The 21,065-nt window shown below is 40.8% G+C and overlaps 1 protein-coding gene across 1 annotated transcript; it reads right to left on the reverse strand.

Moving 5' to 3' along the window:
• Positions 1 to 1,852: 1,852 nt before the first annotated feature.
• On the reverse strand, positions 1,853 to 20,673 carry LOC100380720 (F-actin-capping protein subunit alpha-2). The gene is made up of 10 exons (XM_014125643.3): positions 20,463 to 20,673; positions 10,652 to 10,715; positions 7,354 to 7,405; positions 7,130 to 7,193; positions 4,243 to 4,449; positions 4,048 to 4,127; positions 3,486 to 3,564; positions 3,325 to 3,396; positions 3,124 to 3,186; positions 1,853 to 2,867 (listed from the first exon to the last, which is right to left on the reverse strand). The coding sequence occupies exons 1-10, from the start codon at positions 20,592 to 20,594 to the stop codon at positions 2,727 to 2,729; spliced, it is 954 nt and encodes a 317-aa protein (XP_013981118.3). The 5' UTR covers positions 20,595 to 20,673; the 3' UTR covers positions 1,853 to 2,726.
• Between the last annotated feature and the right edge of the window lie 392 nt (positions 20,674 to 21,065).

Here is a 21,065-nt window from a genome sequence, read left to right on the forward strand (position 1 = left end):
CCACTGGCTGATTACCTGACATAATCTTTCACCTTTTTAATGAAAATTGAATCAGACTGCATTCAGAGTAAATACACTTATATAATGAAGTCAGGGCTTCTCCCCCTCATCAATATGGGGGAATACGTGCCAGTCAGCCAAGTTATGTTTCAGATGTAGTGTATCTTGAATCCAGCTGCTTTGAGGATTGTACTCAAAAAGGTAGTCATATACTACATTGTATGTTTGCCCTAGAGCCTCTATCTATAAATTCATCTGTTGTCATTTTTAGCATCACATAAACTGATTTACTAAAGTTTTTATTCTACTCTGTCATGTGGTTAACATGTGCACATTTATGTAACTTAGATATGAGGGATTTGAATTAAAGTGTAAAGTGAAAAACCTACACAGAGGCCACATTCCAGGCTACCTACACTGAACACAAATATAAATGCAACATGTAAAGTGTTGGTCCCATATTTCATGAGCTGAAATAAAATATCCCATGAATGTTCCACATGCACAAAAAGCTTATTTCTCTCAAATTTTGTGCACAATTTTTTTTACATCCATGTTATTGTGAGCTTTTCTCCTTTGTCAAGATAATCCACACTCAAGAAGCTGATTAAACATCATTACAAAGGTGCATCTTGTGCTGTGGACAATAAAAGGCCACTCTAAAATGTGCAGTTTTGTCACACAACACAAATGTCTCAAGTTTTGAGGGAGCGTGCAATTGGCATGCTGACTGCAGGAATATCCACAAGAACTGTTGCCAGAGAATGTAATGTTCATTTCTCTATCATAAGCCGCCTCCGTCATTTTAGAGAATCAGGCAGTACTTTCAACCGGCCTCACAACTGCAGACCACGTACGTGTATGGCGAGCAATTTACTGATGTCAACATTGTGAAGAGTGCTCCACGGTGGCGTTGGGGTTATGATATGGGCAAGCATAAGCTACGGACAACGAACACAATTACATTTTATCTATGGCAATTTGAATGCACAGAAATACTGTGACGAGATCCTGAGGTCCATTGTGAGGCCCATTTTTTTTAAGGTATCTGTGACCAACAGATGCATATCTGTATTCCCAGTCATGTGAAATACATTGTTTAGGGCCTAATGCATTCATTTCAATTGACTGATTTCCTCATATGAACTTTAACTCAGTACCATCTGTGAAAATTGTTGCATTTATATTTTTGTTCAGAATCCTCTGCGGTCACATTGAGCAGATGATCAAGTCATATTGATAGGGATTTTACAGTACAATGGTAAACACTTCTGCCACATGTGGAACTAAATACATCTATAGAGGGGTATACTACAAAGCAGGTTCAATGAGTTAGCCAGCTGACTTTGATAAACAAACCAGAAATAACAATTTTTTGGGTTCATTAAAGCACCAATCATAAAAACGTGGAGGCAATTATTTTAGGACTTCTATTTGCCATTGAGGTACTTCTAAAAGCCTATTTCACACCATGGCCTGTTGAATTTGTAATATTTTTTCTTCCATTGTGATTTCGGCACAAATTAAAAATGTGGCACTGATTCACCCATGGATTGATGTTTCAGCATTGTCTCAATGAAGAGTTCAACTAGCCATGCGTTCAACTAGCCCTGCACACATAATTACAAGTCTGCTAGTTGCAGGCGGATGAGCAATGTTCATTGCAGGAATCTGATAATCTATGCAACACATCTGCATTGTAGGTAGCCTGGAACGTGGCCATTCTCAAACTCCATTAAAGAGAGTGAAAAACTGGTACAAAGTAGGAGTTAGTAAGTAAATAGAAAATATCATTTAATGCAACATAGTCATTACTGATCACAATTAATCAAGGAAATAAATTACCAAACCGTCAGACAAGGATGTTTAATACAGGTATATATTACAATGTGCCATGTTATAAGTCAGATCTGTTTTAATAAAAAATAAGCACTGGGGAGAAAGTGATACTTTTACCTTTTATTGTAAATTTAAATTCAACATTTAGTAGCAATTAAAGACTTGTTAATTAAGCTTGTCAAGTTTTCTCCTTTTTTTGCTAAATGAACATTCAGTTCAGAAGTCAGGGAGTTAAACTGCAGTTTAGCCAGGAGGGTCGCAAGCTTGAGATGTTCACGTATGAGGCAAACCGTGGGGAGAGTACCAATATGAAGTGTAACAAGAACCTTTGAGTGGTCAACATTGGCAAAGGTGACTAACCGCTTGTGCAAAAGATGTCATTATGATGTCATAAAAGTACGAGCAATTGAACACAACTGAGGGACTCTTAACAGTATGAGACAGTAACCGTGTTGTACAGTAGAGGATTCTCTTATCCTGTATTTGCCAATAAAGTCCTATTCTAAATATATTTTACAGTGATACTCCTCAAAAAATAATCGTTTCATCATTACAATTGGAATTGTTTTTCTTTGGGTCAAAGAAAAGGTGTGGGCTCACCACCATATTAATAAATATTGCACACATACATTGAGACGTATTATGCTCCACCCTCTCCTTTATGTACTACGTCGTCCTCCACATCCTATTTTGCCAATAATAATATCATGATTATCATCTATGTATTATACAGATTATGTTTTTAACAGTGTCTGTATAAAAGCATTCATAAAAGTAGACTTTTTTCTGTGAGACCAAACCTTTTTTTGCCCCCCATTAATCTAATTTGTACAAAGACGATACAACAATCCAGTCATGCAATGTTGGGGTTTTCCGTTTTGTTTGTTTTAAGCGTTCTGCATCTCCTTGCCGATCTTGTAGCTCAGGATCTTGTTCCAGTCGATCTTGGTGCGCGTCACGGGAAGCTGGCGGCGCAAGGCTTTGAAAGTGGTGTCCGACATGGTCTGGTAATTCTCGTTGATGGCAGTCTGACGGGGTAAGAGAGGGGAGGGAAATTCATTTGGGCTTTGGGGTGTCACAATAAAAAACACAATTGACAGGAATTGTCACACGGTGATGGTTTCCAGAGACAGTGTATTGACATTACAAAAGAATATGAACAACACTTGTCATCAACATTACTTGTCACAAAATATGATGCTTCAGTATCTTGTGTTATAAATATTACAGCAACTACTTTATAGTCACACGTGTCCATGTCAAAGCTTTCCCAATCCCACACACCTGGTAGTCGTTCTCTGCAGCCTCAATGATCTTAATGAACTCCTTTGCAGTTGCAGCTTCGTTCTAGTGAAGAGGAACCAAGTGGAAATCAGGAAGTGAATCAAGAGGTTCAAATAATAGATTGTCAAACATACATACTAACGCGCATGTACATGTTTTGACGTGTTTTTCCACACGTATTCCATTTAGTGATGTACTCACAGAAATGGACATCGACTCTTGGACCTCTTTGTGGCTGACCAGCTGAACGTTGCCGTCTTCATAGTAATGAACCTACAACCAGACCGAGAGTAGTGTGTGATTAGTGTGCAATGGTCTGGAACTCAATTACCTTACACGCAACCATGCGCCCACACACACACCTGGATTTTCATGATGCCGGCCACTTGAGTGGTGGAGGAGCCAATTGTGAATTTCCACTCAGACCTCCAACGTCCGTTCCTTTACAAAGAGAGAAGAAATTAAGTATTTAGTACGTCTACAAGCTCTCAAAGTGTGTGTTGAGTGTTCTCTCACTCCCCCTCTATCAACTACATAGCAGTCTTTCCTAAGAGGTATCAGATCTTGTACAGAAGCTGTAAGATCATTATACTCAGGGAGCCTTAGGCTCAGTAAAACCCACCGCAAAGAGGATTGGCACGGTCCTTATTCAATTATATTAGCCTGATCAGGGCTGGCTCAACAAGGTAATGGGAGGCCAACAATCTCTAAACCAACAGGCACTGGTTAGCCAAGTAGCAAAAAAAAGCAAGCTAAGATGGTGTTTGAACAGTGATTAGCGTGTAAACCAGACAATAGAAGGTTTACAGGCTAAATATTTTTGGATTCTGCCTGAAGGGAGTTTGAAGCCATTTACATGACTAGAAAACTAAAATCACAAACATACTTCATCTCGCATCTTTAAATTCTTAAGTCCATACATACCAGAAGTTTTTTGGTTGAAACTGATGGCACTCGATACACACGATGATGGTTTGATGTCCGTCTATGGTTTTGCCGTAAATCTAAGGGGAGATTTGACACATTTTCAGTGTACTCAGTTAATTCACATTACATGATAAAATGACAAATTTAACAGCGCAGGATCAAGAAGATGGGTGTTATGCAGCCCAGACGTACAGTGCAGACTCCGCTGGGGTAGTGCTCCTTGACGTAGGCCCGGACAGCACCATCCACAGCACTCCTCCAGCCCTCCATGGCGCCATCCACATCGTGGGGCCGCGGGTCACTGGCCTCCTTCCTCAGGTGGTCAAACTTAAAAGAGATCTTGTTTTTAGGGTCAAGAACCCGCCCATTGCCCAGGTCTCCATGCTCTGTGATTAAGACCTGGAGAGAGATTGAGAGGGGAGATCCGTAGGAAGGCAAGAAGAGGGAGATAAAAAGGGGAGAAAGGGAAGGAAAGAGTTATGCTCTCCTTTCTCTCTCTGCCTCTTTTTTCCTGATCTACAGCGCATTCGGAAAGTATTCAGACACCTTGACTTTCTCCACATTATGTTACAGCCTAATTCTAAAATAGATTAAATCATTTTTTTCCTCCCTCAATACCACATAATGACAAAGCAGGTCTCAATTTTTAACCCCCCCAATAAAAATATACATACACACCACTGTTCAAAAGTTTGGGGTCAATTAGAAATGTCCTTGTTTTTGAAAGAAAATCACTTTCTGTCCATTAATATATAAAATTGATCAGAAATACAGTTTAGACATTGTTATAAATGACTATTGTAGCTGGAAACGGCAGATTTTTTATGGAATATCTACATAGGCGTACAGAGGCCCATTATCAGCAACCATCACTCCTGTGTTCCAATGGCACGTTGTGTTAGCTAATCCAAGTTAATAATTTTAAAAGGCTAATTGATCATTAGAAAACCCTTTTGCAATTATGTTACCACAGGTGAAAACTGTTGTTCTGATTAAAGAAGCAATACAACTGGGCCTTCTTTAGACTAGTTGAGTATGAGCATTTGTGGGTTCGATTACAGGCTCAAAATGGCCAGAAACAAAGACCTTTCTTTGAAACTCGTCAGTCTATTTTTGTTCTGAGAAATGAAGGCTATTCCATGCAAGAAATTGCCAAGAACCTGAAGATCTTGTACAATGCTGTGTACTACTCCCTTCACAGAACAGTGCAAACTGGCTCGAACCAGAATAGAAAGAGTGGGAGGCCCCGGTGCACAACTGAGCAAAAGGACAAGTACAATAGTGTCTAGTTTGAGAAACAGATTCCTCACAGTCCTCAACTGGCAGCTTCTTTAAATAGTACCCACAAAAACACCAGTCTCAACATCAACTGTGAATCAGAGACTCTGGGATGCTGGCTTTCTAGGAGAGTCAGTTCATCATAGAGTCTCTGGTTAACTTCCCCAGAAGTCACAATGTCTTTCGTAGTTGTCGCTTTCTCAGAGGCTCTGGATAGTGTCTGTTGTAATGGAGTCATCAGGCGTACAGATGGTCGTTACATAGAATAGATGCTTCCGCGGTTGTCGGTATTCTCGTACTAGACTTACGTAATTTCCAGCTGCAGACCAGTAATTCTAAGTCTAGGATTTGCTCTTATTCTGTAGCGATTGATAGTCTGAGTTTAACCATTTCCAGCCGAGTAGCCAACGCTACATGCTGTATGGTCTCCGTGGCCTATAAAGTTGTAGTTCTTAACCATTTCAACATGTAGCCACAGCTCCATGCTTTCTGGTCTAATGTAAATTTTGGCGGAAGTTGGTTTTATGCACTTCTGGGAAAAGGGGTGTTCCATGACGCTGATGTAATGTCTGTGCTCACGTGGGCGCTGATTTTGTTAACTATATGAAAACCTTCTAAATGAGAAAATATGGGTTAACGTCACATCTTTTCACAAATAGCTTGTTTAATCACAAAGACAACCCAAAGAGACAGTAATGAGTGTTTCCTGTCCTTCATGAGATCACCAAATGAAACACACTCGTCATGCCTGTCCCTTAAAATGTCCACGGACCACTCGCACATTCTCGAAAATATAAATATTGTTTAATTATCCAAACTTTTGATGTCCAAGTGTTTCTCCGTGTTCCACAGTTTCCATTCCAATCTGGAACACTACAGAGCATAGAGGCTGTGTATTTTATGACCGACCATAAAACAGCCGACTTCCCGCTCTACGAGAGAGAGCACGCTGTAGAGCGGACACACTGTAACCTGATCCTTCAGATCTTCACAGGAGCGTTAAGACAGCACACAGCCAAGACAACACAGTAGTGGCTTTGGGACAAGTCTCTGAATGTCTTTGAGTGGACCAGCCAAAGCCCAACCGAACATCTCTGGAGAGACCTGAAAATAGCTGTGCAGCGACGCTCCCCATCCAACCTAACAGAGCTTGAGAGGATCTGCAGAGAAGAATGGGAGAAACTGCCAAAATACAGGTGTGCCAGGCTCATACCCAAGAAGACTCGAAGCTGTAATCGCTGTGGCAAAGTACTGAGTAAAGGGTCTGAATACTTCTGTAAATGTGATTTGTTTTATTTGTAATAAATGAGTGAAAAAAAACAATTTAATTCATTTTAGAATAAGGCTAACGTATCAAAATGTTGAACAAGTCAAGGGGTCTGAATACTATCCGAATGCACTGTATTCCTGATACTCATTCTAGTGTGCTAACCAGAACATTTATTGATATATCATTGTGTTACCTAGGCAACATCACAACGATCTGGAATAGTACCACCATAGTACTAGAAGAGGAATTATTGTTTGTGTCTAAAACATAATACAATCAATATGCAACAAGGCTAATATCCAGTCCATTGAATAATACATGATCCCTAAGGTAAGTCTGAAGGCACTAGGCTTTATTCCTTTATGTAGTTATTCTCAGAACCCATGACTAGAGCTGTTAATCCCCATTGTGCTTTGTTTCTAATGATACCAGGTCTGGAGTCACTAGCATCTATAGGCTTTGAGTCGATAAAGGCTGTGCATTGTGAAATCTGATGAAAAACATGCAAGTCTTGTTTCACTGTAGTCCTACCTGTTCTTCATATCTCTCTATTTTCACCGGGGTAAACTGGTCCACGTTGTACTGTGCAAAAGCACTAATGAAACAGACAGAAGAGGTACAAGGTTAATCAGTGCCAATAATGAATTACTTTCTGGAAAAACAAAGAGGTCATCTTTCTAGTTGGTTAATAATATACTCATTCTGTTGATCGTTTATGACGTGAGCAGACTACGGGTCTATATTTCATCACTTACTGTGCTGCACCTTCCCTGAGCAGATTGTCATTGTTGAGCAGCAATCGTACATCTGTGGGAAGTACAGAACCACACGTCAGAGTTCAGAAACCTACAGCACACAGAAGGATTCACATCAAATCACATCCCTCTCTATCATACATAAACATTCCAGTCACAGAGCTAGCATGGGGATAAAACTCACAGACAGAAGGGCAACCAGTGGAGCAAAAACACCATTGTAAATACAATCTATTTATTTACTTTCCCTTTCATACATCAACTATTTGCACATTACGACAACACTGTACATAGCCAATAATACCATTTGAAATGTCTATATTTTTTTTTTAGGTTGAGTGAAATGTTTACTGTTCACTTTGACTGTTTATTTCACTTGCTTTGGCAAATGTAAACATGTTTCCCATGACAAAGCCCATGAGAGAGAGAATGTTTACTAATGTTTCCCTTTTGTTAATTGTCTATTCCATTTTCTTTGGCAATGTAAACATACGTTTCCCATGTCAATAAGGCCCTTTATATTGAATAGAGAGAGACCAAAAGAGCGAGAGACCGACAGCCTGTCTTCTCGAGAGCCAGGTCTTGCTATGTGCACACTGCCCACAAAATGAGCTGCACTTCCTAACCTTCTGCCAAATGTACAACCACAGAGACACATATTTCCCTCAGATTACACAGACCCACAAAGAATTTGAAAACGAATCCAATTTTGATAAACTCCCATATCTATTGGGTGAAATACCACAGTGTGCAATCACAGCAGCAAGATTTGTGACCTGTTGCCACAAGAAAAGGGTAACCAGTGAAGAATAAACACAATCCATATTTATTTTCCCTTTTGTACATCGTTACAACACTGTGATATATCTATCTATACACACACACACGAAATGTCTTCATTCTTTTGATACTTTCGTAAGTAATGTTTCCTGTTAATTTTTTATTTCACTTTTGTTTATTATCCATTTCACTTGCTTTGGCAATGTAAACATGTTTCCCCATGCCAAAAATGCCCCTTAAGGATCGGACCCTTTTTTTCCCAATTGTCACCTGAAATGACATACCCAAATCTAACTGCCTGTAGCTCAGGACCTGAAGCAAGGATATGCATATTCTTGATACCATTTCAAAGGAAACACTTTGAAGTTTGTGGAAATGTGAATGTAGGAGAATAACACATTAGATCTGGTAAAAGAAAATGCATGTTTTTTTTTCTTTTTTATATATTTTTTTCCACCATCATCTTTGAAATGTAAGACAAAGGCCATACACATTAAGATAGGAGCCTAGGTGTAACTTAGATTTTGTCCACAAGATAGCAGCGTGTGTGCAAAGTTTCAGACTGATCCAGTGAAGAATTACCTCACTACACAAAATTTTGCATCAAGTCTGCCAGGAGTTTGCCCAAATGTGCCAAATTGTTCAATTTATACATTTAAGTACATAACTATAGAGTAGATACAAAAATGCTACGGTAATAGCATTGCCGTGATGCATTTTGTTGTTGTGCACAATCCTCAAACAGCATGGTATTTTTTTGCTGTAATAGCTACTGTAAATTGGACACTGCAGTTAAATTCTTGTTAATCTGAGCTTTCTGCCCATATAAAGACATGTCTATGTCCTGAAAAGTTGGCTGTTGTATACAACGTTTTCTAGTCAAATGATCGCATATTGAGCAACAACCATCCCGGTTTAGGGACACTGATCCAGTAAAGGTTCAATTCAAATTGAGAGCCCTAGGATGAAGCTAAACCAGCCATGACAAGTTCACACACTGTAAAGGGCTGTGAAGTCAAAGAGATGAAAGGGGAAGTGTTGACACTGTGTGTGTGTGTGTGTGTGTGTTGGGCTGTGAAAAGGAGGCACTCCGAGGTGACAAAGCTAATCATGGACGGGGGCAGGAGTATACACGCACACAGCCCTCGGAATGCCCCCTCTAAATAGTCTCTTCAAGCCCCCACTTGTAAGTCCCCACTTTAACTGGAAGGTAGTTTGTTGTGTGACCACTAACTGGGAGGCAGTGTTTTACTGTGTGCCAATGTGCTAAATAGTCCCTGGTTTTGTCCCTCTCCGGTCGGCCCGTGTGTTCATACGCACTGGGCTGAGGCCTCAAGGCAAGGCTGCCCTACTGACCCAGAGAGTCGGGATGTTTCTCAAAATGCATACTACCATGCTCCAAGCACACAAATTGTCCATATCAAAGTATGCGAAGCATGGAGGGCACTTTGAATGCGTACTCCCGTTTGTACATATTGAAGGATACATCTGAAAGTATGCTAATAAATATTACGCTAAATGTATTGAAATTTGAGCTGAAGCAAAGTGAAAATACCCTCCGACTTCAGAATGAAATGTTGCCTATTCACATCTCATATGTTGCAAGACTACAATATTTTATCTTGGTACGTTAATAGCTATATGGTGTTAATTTTGGCATGTTTACCTGATCGCAAACCCATAAATCAATAGGGCTTACTGGCTAGATACTACTGTTAGGTAGCTAGATCGCCACGAAGAATTGGTAACTACAAACGAAAAATGTACATCTACCTTGCATAACATTAGTTTTAGGTTATTTTTGCCTGTATAACTCACTGACTAGATTATTACGATACTCAGATATCTAACTAATAATTATGTTGTAAAACGTTTGCATTGTGTATATCTGGTTTCGTCGATTGTTGCCATTGTCCTGGCTGGAAGAAGGGTCAGTGAATGGAGAGGTGCAGCATGAGGTAATACAGTAGGGGGAGTGCTTTCTCAAATGTAATGTTTTATGTGTTCTCCACACTCTCGTCCTCACAAGAACGTACTCCAGAGAACGTCCTGGGAGAATGCACTCGGAGCATGAGTGTGGAATATGGTAGTATGCATATTGAGAAACATCCTCAGTCTGGCCTTTGTGATGACTCTCTGTCATTCATTCTTTATGTTAGGAGCATAGTGCATGGTCTGATGGGGATTATGGGCCAGCAACTCAGTCTCTCCCTCTCAGAAATGCTCCGCAACAGGCTAGTAGAAAACTAGACAGTGCATGTGGGTGTGAGACAGAAATATTGAGATACTGAGAGAGAAGTCTGTTCTGCAGTGTGTGGTTTCGAGATGAAGGGTTATCTGTGTCATATCATCTCAAGTGACACGCTCATCATGATGCTGTGACTGGATGCTCTTCCAGTTACAACTGTGGCGTTACAGCAGGTAAATTGTGAGTTGTGGCGCTCAGACCAGTATCCTGACTTTGGGCGATAGACAGACACACACACATAAACTCCCCCACACACAGACAAACTCTCACCATTGAAAACTTCGTTGAACTCTCCCGGTGGGGCGTGGATGACAAAGTTTGCTGCTATGCGTACCTACAAAACAGCAAGACAGACACTTTAAAGCTGACATCCGCATTACCGGCTTATTTGTTATTGTTTTGTTTATGAAACAGAGGAGCATCATGGTAAGAGAAAAAGTGCCTGGTTAGAATCCAGCCCACTGCTATTTCAGCACACTCATCAAATAAACATACAAAAATGTTATGCATACTCTGCTGTTCTATAGCGTGTGCAATGATTTCCAAGGTAAAATAATTAAAATCTGTTTGTTGTTTAAAGTAATTTATTTGTAATGTCACAACGATAGATATATCAGGTAGATGTGTTTTCATCCATTTATGGTCATTTGGCTTTGGTTTCACTTGGTTTCAGTAGAGGGAGGATCCCCTCTTATCATGATTACGTTAGTTATTAAAAACCTTGTCAATAAGGGGAAGTGTGAAACACACAAGAAATCCCATCTAATGAGAACTGTATTTTCTGTTGCTAAGCCCAAAGCATGGATAAATACAGTGGGTTTACAACCACAATTCTCACTTCTCAGCCACCATGCACCCAGAGAGTTGTCCACTTTTCATAACATAACTGTGTCTGTCCCCTGCTACACCACAACATTTCCTGTTTGGAGGTCACATGTGAAACTGACAGCGCGGGGCAGGCAGCCCCTCCCTCCCCTGGTGGCTCATGACCATATAAGGGCATGAAAATGTGCCGAGGAGCCTAGTAGTGAAGTGCACCCCTCCCTCTCTCTGCGAGGGGTAGGGCTTGGCTAGTCTATCTTCCCTGTTCCCCACCTCCCCTGGACTGACAGGCTGGGAAAGTGTGCCTCTCCCTGGGGCCCTTATTAGTGGTCTGCATGAGAGCTTTGGATCCCAGCGCGGCTGCAGATTGATTCTCACTAATGAGTGATGATAGGGTGAAAGCAAGAGAGGTGCTCTGGGATTCTTGTGTCTTCGTTGTCTTCGTAAAATAAGTGTTCATTGCTAAAATGGAGCCATTTGGATCAGGCCTCCCTTATTATGCTTCAGAGTAATGTAAACACACGTTCATTGAAAGCCCCGTAGTGGCGCTGCAGTGTTATCTGCTGTGCTCGGTTTAAACCAGCCGAGGACCGTTCAACTCCATTCTCTTATATCGAGGCAGAGCTGATAACGCGATTTGCTTACAACAGAGTCACCATCAGTCAATACTGGTAACATTTAAATCTGGAAATGCTTTACCTTTACAACTGTGGTCATTCCGCAGGGTGCTGAAATTCATACTTTCAAATAAAACTTAGAATACAACTGACTTTTTCCTAATTGGTGTTGCTCAACTGGAGACGTAACTTCGCTGCCTTGACAGATTCAATTGGCACAAATTAGGAAGTAGTCGGTGGTTGTATTCAAAGGTTTATTAATAGTATGAATTTCAGCACCCTGCGGAAGAACCGTAGTTGTACAGGACAAACAGATTTTTAAATGTTAAAATGCTTACATTTACCTATCGTTCTGCCCCTGAACAAGGCAGTTAACCCACTGGTCCTAGGCCATCATTGTAAATAAGAAATGTTCTTAACTGACTTGGCTAGTCAAAAGGTAAAAAATAAGTTGTCGCTAGCAAATCACTCGCCCATTTATCCATACTCAACTGTGCCTCGATATAACAGAGTTGAGCGTTCGTTCCTCAGCTACATGTACTCAACTCTGCTCTTATTCACATTTACGTCATTTAGCAGACGCTCTTATCCAGAGCGACTTACAAATTGGTGCATTCACCTTATGATATCCAGTGGAACAACCACTTTACAATAGTGCATCTAAATCTTTTAAGGGGGGGGTTAGAAGGATTACTTTATCCTATCCTAGGTATTCCTTAAAGAGGTGGGGTTTCAGGTGTCTCCGGAAGGTGGTGATTGACTCCGCTGTCCTGGCGTCGTGAGGGAGCTTGTTCCACCATTGGGGTGCCAGAGCAGCGAACAGTTTTGACTGGGCTGAGCGGGAACTGTGCTTCCTCAGAGGTAGGGGGGCCAGCAGGCCAGAGGTGGATGAACGCAGTGCCCTTGTTTGGGTGTAGGCCCTGATCAGAGCCTGAAGGTGTTGTTTCATCAGTTGTCAAGATCTGAAACTCACCAGTACTGCCTTTTGGAGACAAGTAGTCTGCAATTGATCTTGGCAAAGTATTTCTTATAGCCTAGCATCGTGAGATGCTGTGCCTTTTTATTTCACTGCTACTCTTAGTCAGGTCTATATTGTAAGAGAACTTCGTCTTTAAAAAAAAACGTTAGGCCTACCCTTATTCGACCCCATTATAGCGTTACCCTACCAATGCACTTTGTTAACATTGATGTAGCGACACTAACACGACGTCTGTTGGGCGTGAATAAAAGGCATGATGCACTTAAATTAGGACTCTATTGGGGTGATTCTCATGAAACCAATTTAAACCATGTAAGTAGTTAGTTACTAAACCATGGTCCATGATGCATCTGTTTCACCAGCTGACTTCCTGGTTAAAAAGAAATGGGCTCAATAAATGACTATCAATTCAGTGTAATTCACTGGCCCACAATAATAATATCATAATCACTTGGCCATCTTTATTCTTTAACAGAGTGTGTGTGTCATAACAGGAGACAATGCAGGTATTTCAGACAGAGCAAACACACTAACTGTTCTTCCACATTCAATCACAACTTTATCGAATTGAAACTGATTTACTGAAGTGAGAAGTTGTTTTAATTTATTTAACCAGGTAGGCTAGTTGAGAACAAGTTCTCATTTACAACTGCGACCTGGCCAAGATAAAGCAAAGCAGTGTGACAGACAGAGTTACACATGGAGTAAACAATAAACAAGCCAATAACAAACAAGTCAATGACACAGTAGGAAAAAAAGAAAGTCTATATACAGTGTGTGCAAAAGGCATGAGGTAGGCAATAAATAGGCCATAGGAGCGAATCATTACAATTTAGCAGATTAACACTGGAGTGATAAATGAGCATAAGATGATGTGCAAGTAGAAATACTGGTGTGCAAAAGAGCAGAAAAGTAAATAAAAACAGTATGGGGATGAGGTAGGTAGATTGGGTGGGTAATTTACAGATGGACTATGTACATCTGCAGTGATCTGTTAGCAGCTCAGGTAGCTGATGTTTAAAGTTGGTGAGGGAAATAAAAGTCTCCAACTTCAGCGATTTTTGCAATTCGTTCCAGTCACTGGTAGCAGAGAACTGGAAGGAAAGGCGGCCAAATGAGGTGTTGTCTTTAGGGATGATCAGTGAGATATTCCTGCTGGAAGTGGTAAGAGGCATGCTGTGATCGCCACCAGGTTGCTTTGAGGGTCTTTTTGCACCCCACCATAGTGAAGATCAAGGAGTCGGACTAGGTGAGACTGGAGAGGAAGGCTAGAAGTTAGCCAGCTGACCTGACAGTGACAGCCTGGGACAAGGGGGGCACTGGTGTCACCTCAGTAGGGCTAGCCTGAGGCAAAACCTCTGAAGGAAATTGACAAACTTGTGACCCTCACTTTAAATCTGACAGCTAATGATCATACCATTCAAAGCTAAAAGGGTAAGTGAAGTGGTCGTGTTTCATCGAGTGCTACTGTCTACCCTGCAGTAACATCAGTAGAAACGAGAAGTGAGGAAAGGGCCAACCATTACTTGAATACTTAGTATGTTTAGTAAAGGCCTACTGCCTCATATGGCTGCAGCATGACAATCTAGTAGTCGACATTTAAACTGAAATCACTTAGCGTCAGAGACAAAAATAATTCATCAAGATTATCTGAATAACTACACTATTACGCCACCCAACGGATTGTATTTAGACAAACACTGATGGTAGCAACCTTTATAGATGTTTACCATGTCCTTTATTAGAGATGCTGCTGTGTCTCTGACTAACTGGCTGTTTGGTGTGAGAGAGCTGGAGCTGTCGTGTCCACAGAATTAAATACTTGATCTTGTGATGCTAGGTTTGGATCACACCCACTCCCAGGCGGGCGGGCACACACAATGAGGTCATTTCACAGGAACACTGAGAACAGACCGGCTCCGAGGAGGATTTTGTTTTTGACACTTCCATCAACTCCCAACAAAGGACTTAAAATCATCTTGTTTCAAATTTGGCCATGGAATTAGACACCCACCCTACTCGCTATAATCTTCTAAAACACATTTTGGCCTAGACGATAGCCTAACACATTCACAAAGCCATGCATGCGTACACACACACACACAGAGAGAGACCCCCTGCAGGAGCCTAGTGTTTGTAAGCTCCTGGGCAGACAGTCACCAGCTGTTCTCTCTGTCCTCCAGTGATGTTGTGTTTCGGTTTCACCACATTCACACTCCCAGGTGCATTTGTTATTCCAAAAAACACAGCTCTAGAGCACCATCCCTAATCCCAGAATCACACTTCTTATCAGGACACTCCAGAACCCTAAACCATGAGGGAGGAGGAAGGGGTGTATCTGGCCTGCAGGCATCCTATAGATATATACTCCAGGGGGCTAAATCCTCCATCCTGGCACCTCTCATCCATCCCCATATTTGTGATATATGAATAGGCACCTTGAGCACAGTACAACTAGAAAAACAATACATGGGTAGCAAGCATAGGGTCCTCTGTCCTGCCACAACCATTGAGGCGATGAGAAGAATAGCCACAAATAAAGAAGATAATCATCCCCCTGGAAGTAACTGGACCAGAACCTCTAAAATAAAATGGGGCAAAGGACAAACACACGTCTACCATTGAGCTGTTTATAGTCGCTCTTCCACAAATCTTCATCTTTGAACAACTTGAGACCAGTGACATTCTAGCCCTTGGTCTTGTTATGGTTAGTTTAACAAATGCAGATCGTGTTTCCCTTACCAATACTACTGCCCGACACCTAAACAAACTCAGAATTAGGCTAGTTCATTCTTGTTTCAACTGAATGATATTGCTGTTTTAGGGCCCTATAAAATGTTAGATTTTTTGCCTGATTCCATTGTGTTTTTCCAGGTTTATTTTTTTATCACACGTTTAATAGAAAAACAACAAAATGTAATGTTCTAAGTCCACAATAATGCTTAAACCACATCAGGAGACCACTTGAGGTCTGGGAAAAATCGAAGACATTTTGGAATGAGGTTGTATTGTTTGGTTAGTGGTGTTTCTATAGCACTCAAGTGATTGCAGAGTTTTCTAAATAAATGGCCACTAGATTGAGGCAAATGATATTCTGCCAGGTAGGTCTAGGCTACATTGTAGTTAACATTTAAATTGAGAAGGTTTTTAGGAAGCCTTTCCATGTACCAGCAGACAGTTATCATTAGCATTGTCGTTAATGGCTACACAAAGTGTAGACTAGACATGCGCATTCCTGTGCTCTTTCAGAAAGTTGCAGCAAAATACAAATCACTGGTTCATTTTGTTCATGTCTTATGATTAACTTGGGCAAATTAATGGATTTTCGAAAAAGTTCAATACATTTAGTTGATTTCATACAAAGTTCACATTTTTGAATATTGTTGAATTCGGTTTTAATGTCTGGATTCCGTGATTCCAACCGCAATGCAGATTTTATAGGGCCCTACTGTTTGCGCTGCAGGCCTGAATGTTTCTTTGGGCTGGGGGGGCTAAAGCACCCTGCTGCCAAGATAAGAAATCCAGAAGTAACACAGCAAATAGATTGTGAACACTTAAAAAGGAACAGATATTCTGTATTTCCACCCCAGAGTCATACTGTAGCAGGCCCAGGCTATATGTGGAGCTGTTTACAGACTGAATAGCACCACCAGGGTTGTTTCTCCTGCACATCCAAATCTATCACAGCAGGGAAGACACGTACAGACAAGAGAAGAAGTGTTCCTTAGGCCCTGCATTCTTCACAAACACACACACAGGAGAAGTAGGCCAATCCTACAGAAATCATGATGTTTACTGTGTGGCTGTAAGTCCAGCCATGATAACCATGGTTTGTATATTAGAGTAGTCTACTTGACAACAATCTCCTGTAAAAAGTCTCAGATTACTTAGGCTAAATGACAAACACCCAAACATTGTTCTCAGTTTCAAAGTAAGCCATGTTAAAATGGCTGAGGTTTAAAATAGTCACTAAAAGTCAGGGTGGAGCAGACACTTGCGGACAGTGATACAGTGGTCAAGTAGGTATATGAGGGCGACACCAGAGAGACAGCCCTGGGGCTGGGCAGTTATATCTGTAGTTTGCCAGCTCGATTCCTACTGGCTCTGTGAGGCTGCACTTAACCTTCCCATATGAACCCATCTATAGGCAATCTTCGAGCCCACTCAATGAGCTAGGCGTACATAGGCCTACTACATTCAGTAGGCTACGCCGGAAAGCCTTCTATGCCATTAGGCCACATTGTTGCAATTGCTGGGCTCTGAAAGACAAACCACTGCATTGTCTCTAGCTAAGGCTTTTCCATGGTACGCTCTGGCACTTTGAACAAGTTCAACCCTCACTTGGGTATATCAACACGCATTTTAAAAGATGACATGTACGCAGGTTCACATCTGGCAGTGCTAAGAAACAGCGGTAGGATACGATACGTTCAGCAGCATCTCTTAAGTGGAGCGCAAACAGACTAATGCCAATCTCCTCTGATGCTCATCTCTGCCGTAACAAGGAAGCTGGCAGGCCTGCACCGTAAGGGCACTTGAAGTAAAAATGGCTTGACGACTATGGCGTTGACTGTTCCTTCCTTAAATCATTTAAAAAACGTAGACTTTGTTTGTTCAAATGTTCACTAAAACCCAGAGGGGTAACTCCGTCTTCCCTAAATATCACAGTAATGTTAATGGTTAGGAAAGCCAAATCTGAAAAAGTATTCCACCTCAAGAGATATAAATCAGTCCCTAGCAGCAAATATAAGGTCTCACAAATAACTTGTTTGTCAATTTGGTTATTGAAAAAAAAAAAGAAAAAAAGGGACTTGTTTATGACTTTTGCATCTACACCCATGGCAGCTGTTTCCTGACAGCTAACTGGCTGTCAAGGGATGTGAGATAACGAGACAAGGCAAATGTCAACACACACATTAATGCATCACATTAATGCATCATTAGCTCCTCAGACACAGTACCTTTAGAAAGTATTCACACACCTTGACTATTTCCACATTTTGTTGCATTACAGCCTGAATTTAAATGGATTTATTTAGATTTGTCACTGGTCTATACACAATACCACATAATGTCAAAGTAGAACTAGATTTTTTGAAGTAAAAAACCCCCCCAAAAAACACTGAATTGTCTTGAGACAATAAGTATTCATCCCCTTTTATGGCAAGCCTAAATAAAATAAAATAAATTTGCTTAACAAATCACATAAGTTGCATGGACCCTGTGTGCAATAGGGTTTAACATGAATGACTACCTCATCTCTGTACGCCAAACACCCAATTATCTGTACGCCAAACACCCAATTATCTGTAAGGTCCCTCAGTAGAACAGCGAATTTAAAACACAGATTCAACCACAAATACCAGGGAGGTTTTACAATGCCTCGCAAAGAAGGGCACCTATTGGTAGATAAGTAAAACAATAAAGCTGATATTGAATATCCCTTAGACCATGGCGACATTATTAATTACACTTTGGATGGTGTATCAATACACCCAGTCATTACAAAGATACAGGTGTCCTTCCTAACTCAGTTGCCGGAGAGTATGAAAACCCCTCAGGGATTTCACTAAGAGGCCAATGGTGACTTTAAAACAGTTACAGAGTTCAATGGCTGTGATAGGAGAAAACTGAGGATGGATCAACAACATTGTAGTTACTCCACAATACTAACATAATTGACAGAATGCTTGTACAGAATACAAATATTCCAAAACATGCATCCTGTTAGCAACAAGGCTCAAAATACTGCAAAAAATGTGGTATTCTTGTTCTAAAATACAAAGTGTTATGTTTGTGGCAAATCCAATACACCGCTGAGTATCACTCTCCATATTTTCAAGCATAGTAGTGTCATGTTATAGGTATGCTTATAAATCATTAAGGACTGGGGAGTTTTCAGGATTAAAAAAAGAAAGACACTGAGCAGGAAAATAACCTAAGGCCACATTTTTTATGTAACTTTTATTAGACAAGTCAGTTAAGAACAAATTCTTATTTACAATGAAAGCCTACCGGGGAACAGTGGGTTAACTGCCTTGTTCAGGGGCAGAGTAACATATTTTTACCTTGTCAGCTTGGGGATTCGATTCAGCAACCTTTCGGTTAATGGCCCACTAGGCTACCTGCCGCCCTACACTGGAAGTCTACACTGAAGTCGCTTATCAAGAAGACAGTGAATGTTCCTGAGTGGCCGAGTTACAGTTGACTTAAACCTACTTGAAAAAAGCAATCAAGCAATGATCAACAACCAATTTGACAGCGTTTAAAGAAAGACTCACAGCTGTAATTGCTGCAAAACGTCCTTCTACAAAAATTGACTCAGGGGTGTGAATACATAAGTAAATTAGATAAATGTTTTTTGAAATATATGGAAAATGAACTACATGTTTCAACTTTGTCATTATGGGGTATTGTGTGTAGAAGGGTGAAAGAACATCTATTTAACTCATTTTGAATTCAGGCTGTAACAACAAAATGTGGAATATGTCAAGCGGTATGAATACTTTGAGTCTTTAGATAAATTCATTTGAGACACTAGAACAGCTGGTTGGCTGCTGAAAGAGTTTCCCTAACATGAGAAGACTTGAATGCAAAATAAATGGCCTAAATAGCATTACTTACGTTGTATTCCTACTACCTGACAACAGTGATGCACTGTAGCTAACGTTAACTAGATCAAATATGTGTGGGGATATCATGAGTGAAGCCAGCTAGACTTGAAGTTGTGGTTTACTGGGTCGGGTGTGTGTGTGGGGGGGGGGGGGGGGGGGGGGGGGTGACAGTACTGGAAATGTTAAGTTACATCTCGGCGACATATGGTGGCTCAGTCCTTACACTCAACCAACAATAATTAACGTGCTAGCATGATTAGCTAATGTCTGTGACTGATGGGGAAGAGGGAGCCACACCCATTGGACGATGCCCTGTCAAAATCCTAATAAACTTCTGACGTTAAGATGTGGTGGACAAACTAGTTGAAGATGAATAATGTTGAACATTGATCTGAAGTCATTTCTTATGCAGTGTGGTGGTTAATTTACTGCTATTCCTTTTAAGGAAATGAGAATGTACAGCCAACCCGCGATACTGTTGTCATCTCAGTTTAGCTAGCTTTCTAGTGACAATGATATCATGCTAGCCAGCTTGGTTTAGCAATATTTGAATCCGAGATTCAACACTGGTCATATCCGTCACACACAAACAGCAGTAAATTGCACATGATCAGTATATCTTGCAACAATACAGAACACTAACAGGGCGTGTAGAGATCGAGGTGGAGACTTGCTTAAACGTTATCTGCTCAATCGTGAGAAGTTGAAGACATGATCACACAAAGCGATAAAGAAACAAATTACAGCACGGCGTTGGTTACAAGATTCACGATTAGGAGGGTGAGATGTTAGCGTTGGTTTATTTGTTATACGCTGCATGGTTCCTATTTCAGAGATAGGACCGTACAAGGAGTCTCCATTTGAGATTCGCAAAGGAGCGGAAGTTGGGCAGAGGCTGCCGAGCTAAAAATATAGACTAGTAGAGCGAGAAATCGCGGTCTGTTTATACAGCGTTTATGCACAGTAGATTCATATTTTTAATAAACGCATACACATACCTACATTATATCATGTCATCAAATCAAGAGATGCTAAAAATGACATCTTACCTTCGCCTCATCAGATAACTGCTCTTCATGATCCGCCATCTTTTCTTCCGGCACCACCAGCTTGTAGGAGACACATCTGACGTCATCAAATGGGAGGATTCCCACAATTTCGGCAACAAATGCCGCATTCATATCCTAGTCAGAACTAGGAAACTCGGACATTTCCGACTGATGGATTTTTGAACGCGGCACGTGTAAATCTACAACCATTTAGCAAGTCGGAAATATCAGAGTTTCCTAATTCCGACTAGTAAATGGACGCGACAATATTAGTTGCTTTTGATTGGTGTGCAGGCCTATTAAAAACTGTATGTCACTTCACCAATCAGGGATTCATTGTTATTCATAAGCAGTGCAGTCCTCTTTTGTTAAGTGTACAGTTCTTATAAGGAAATCAGTCAATTTAAATAAACGCCTTAGACCATAAATTATGGATTTCACATGATTGGTAATACAGATACTGTTGGTCACAGACACCTTTAAAAACATTTTTTTTTTAAAGTAGGGGAGTGGATCAGAAAACCTCATGCATCACGACACATCTCCTTCGCATGGAGTTGATCAGGCTGTTGATTGTGGCCTGTGGAATGTTGTCCCACTCCT

The sequence above is a fragment of the Salmo salar genome, chromosome 10 (assembly GCF_965601325.2).
Source record: "Salmo salar chromosome 10, fSalSal1, whole genome shotgun sequence".
Classification (NCBI taxonomy): domain Eukaryota; kingdom Metazoa; phylum Chordata; class Actinopteri; order Salmoniformes; family Salmonidae; genus Salmo; species Salmo salar.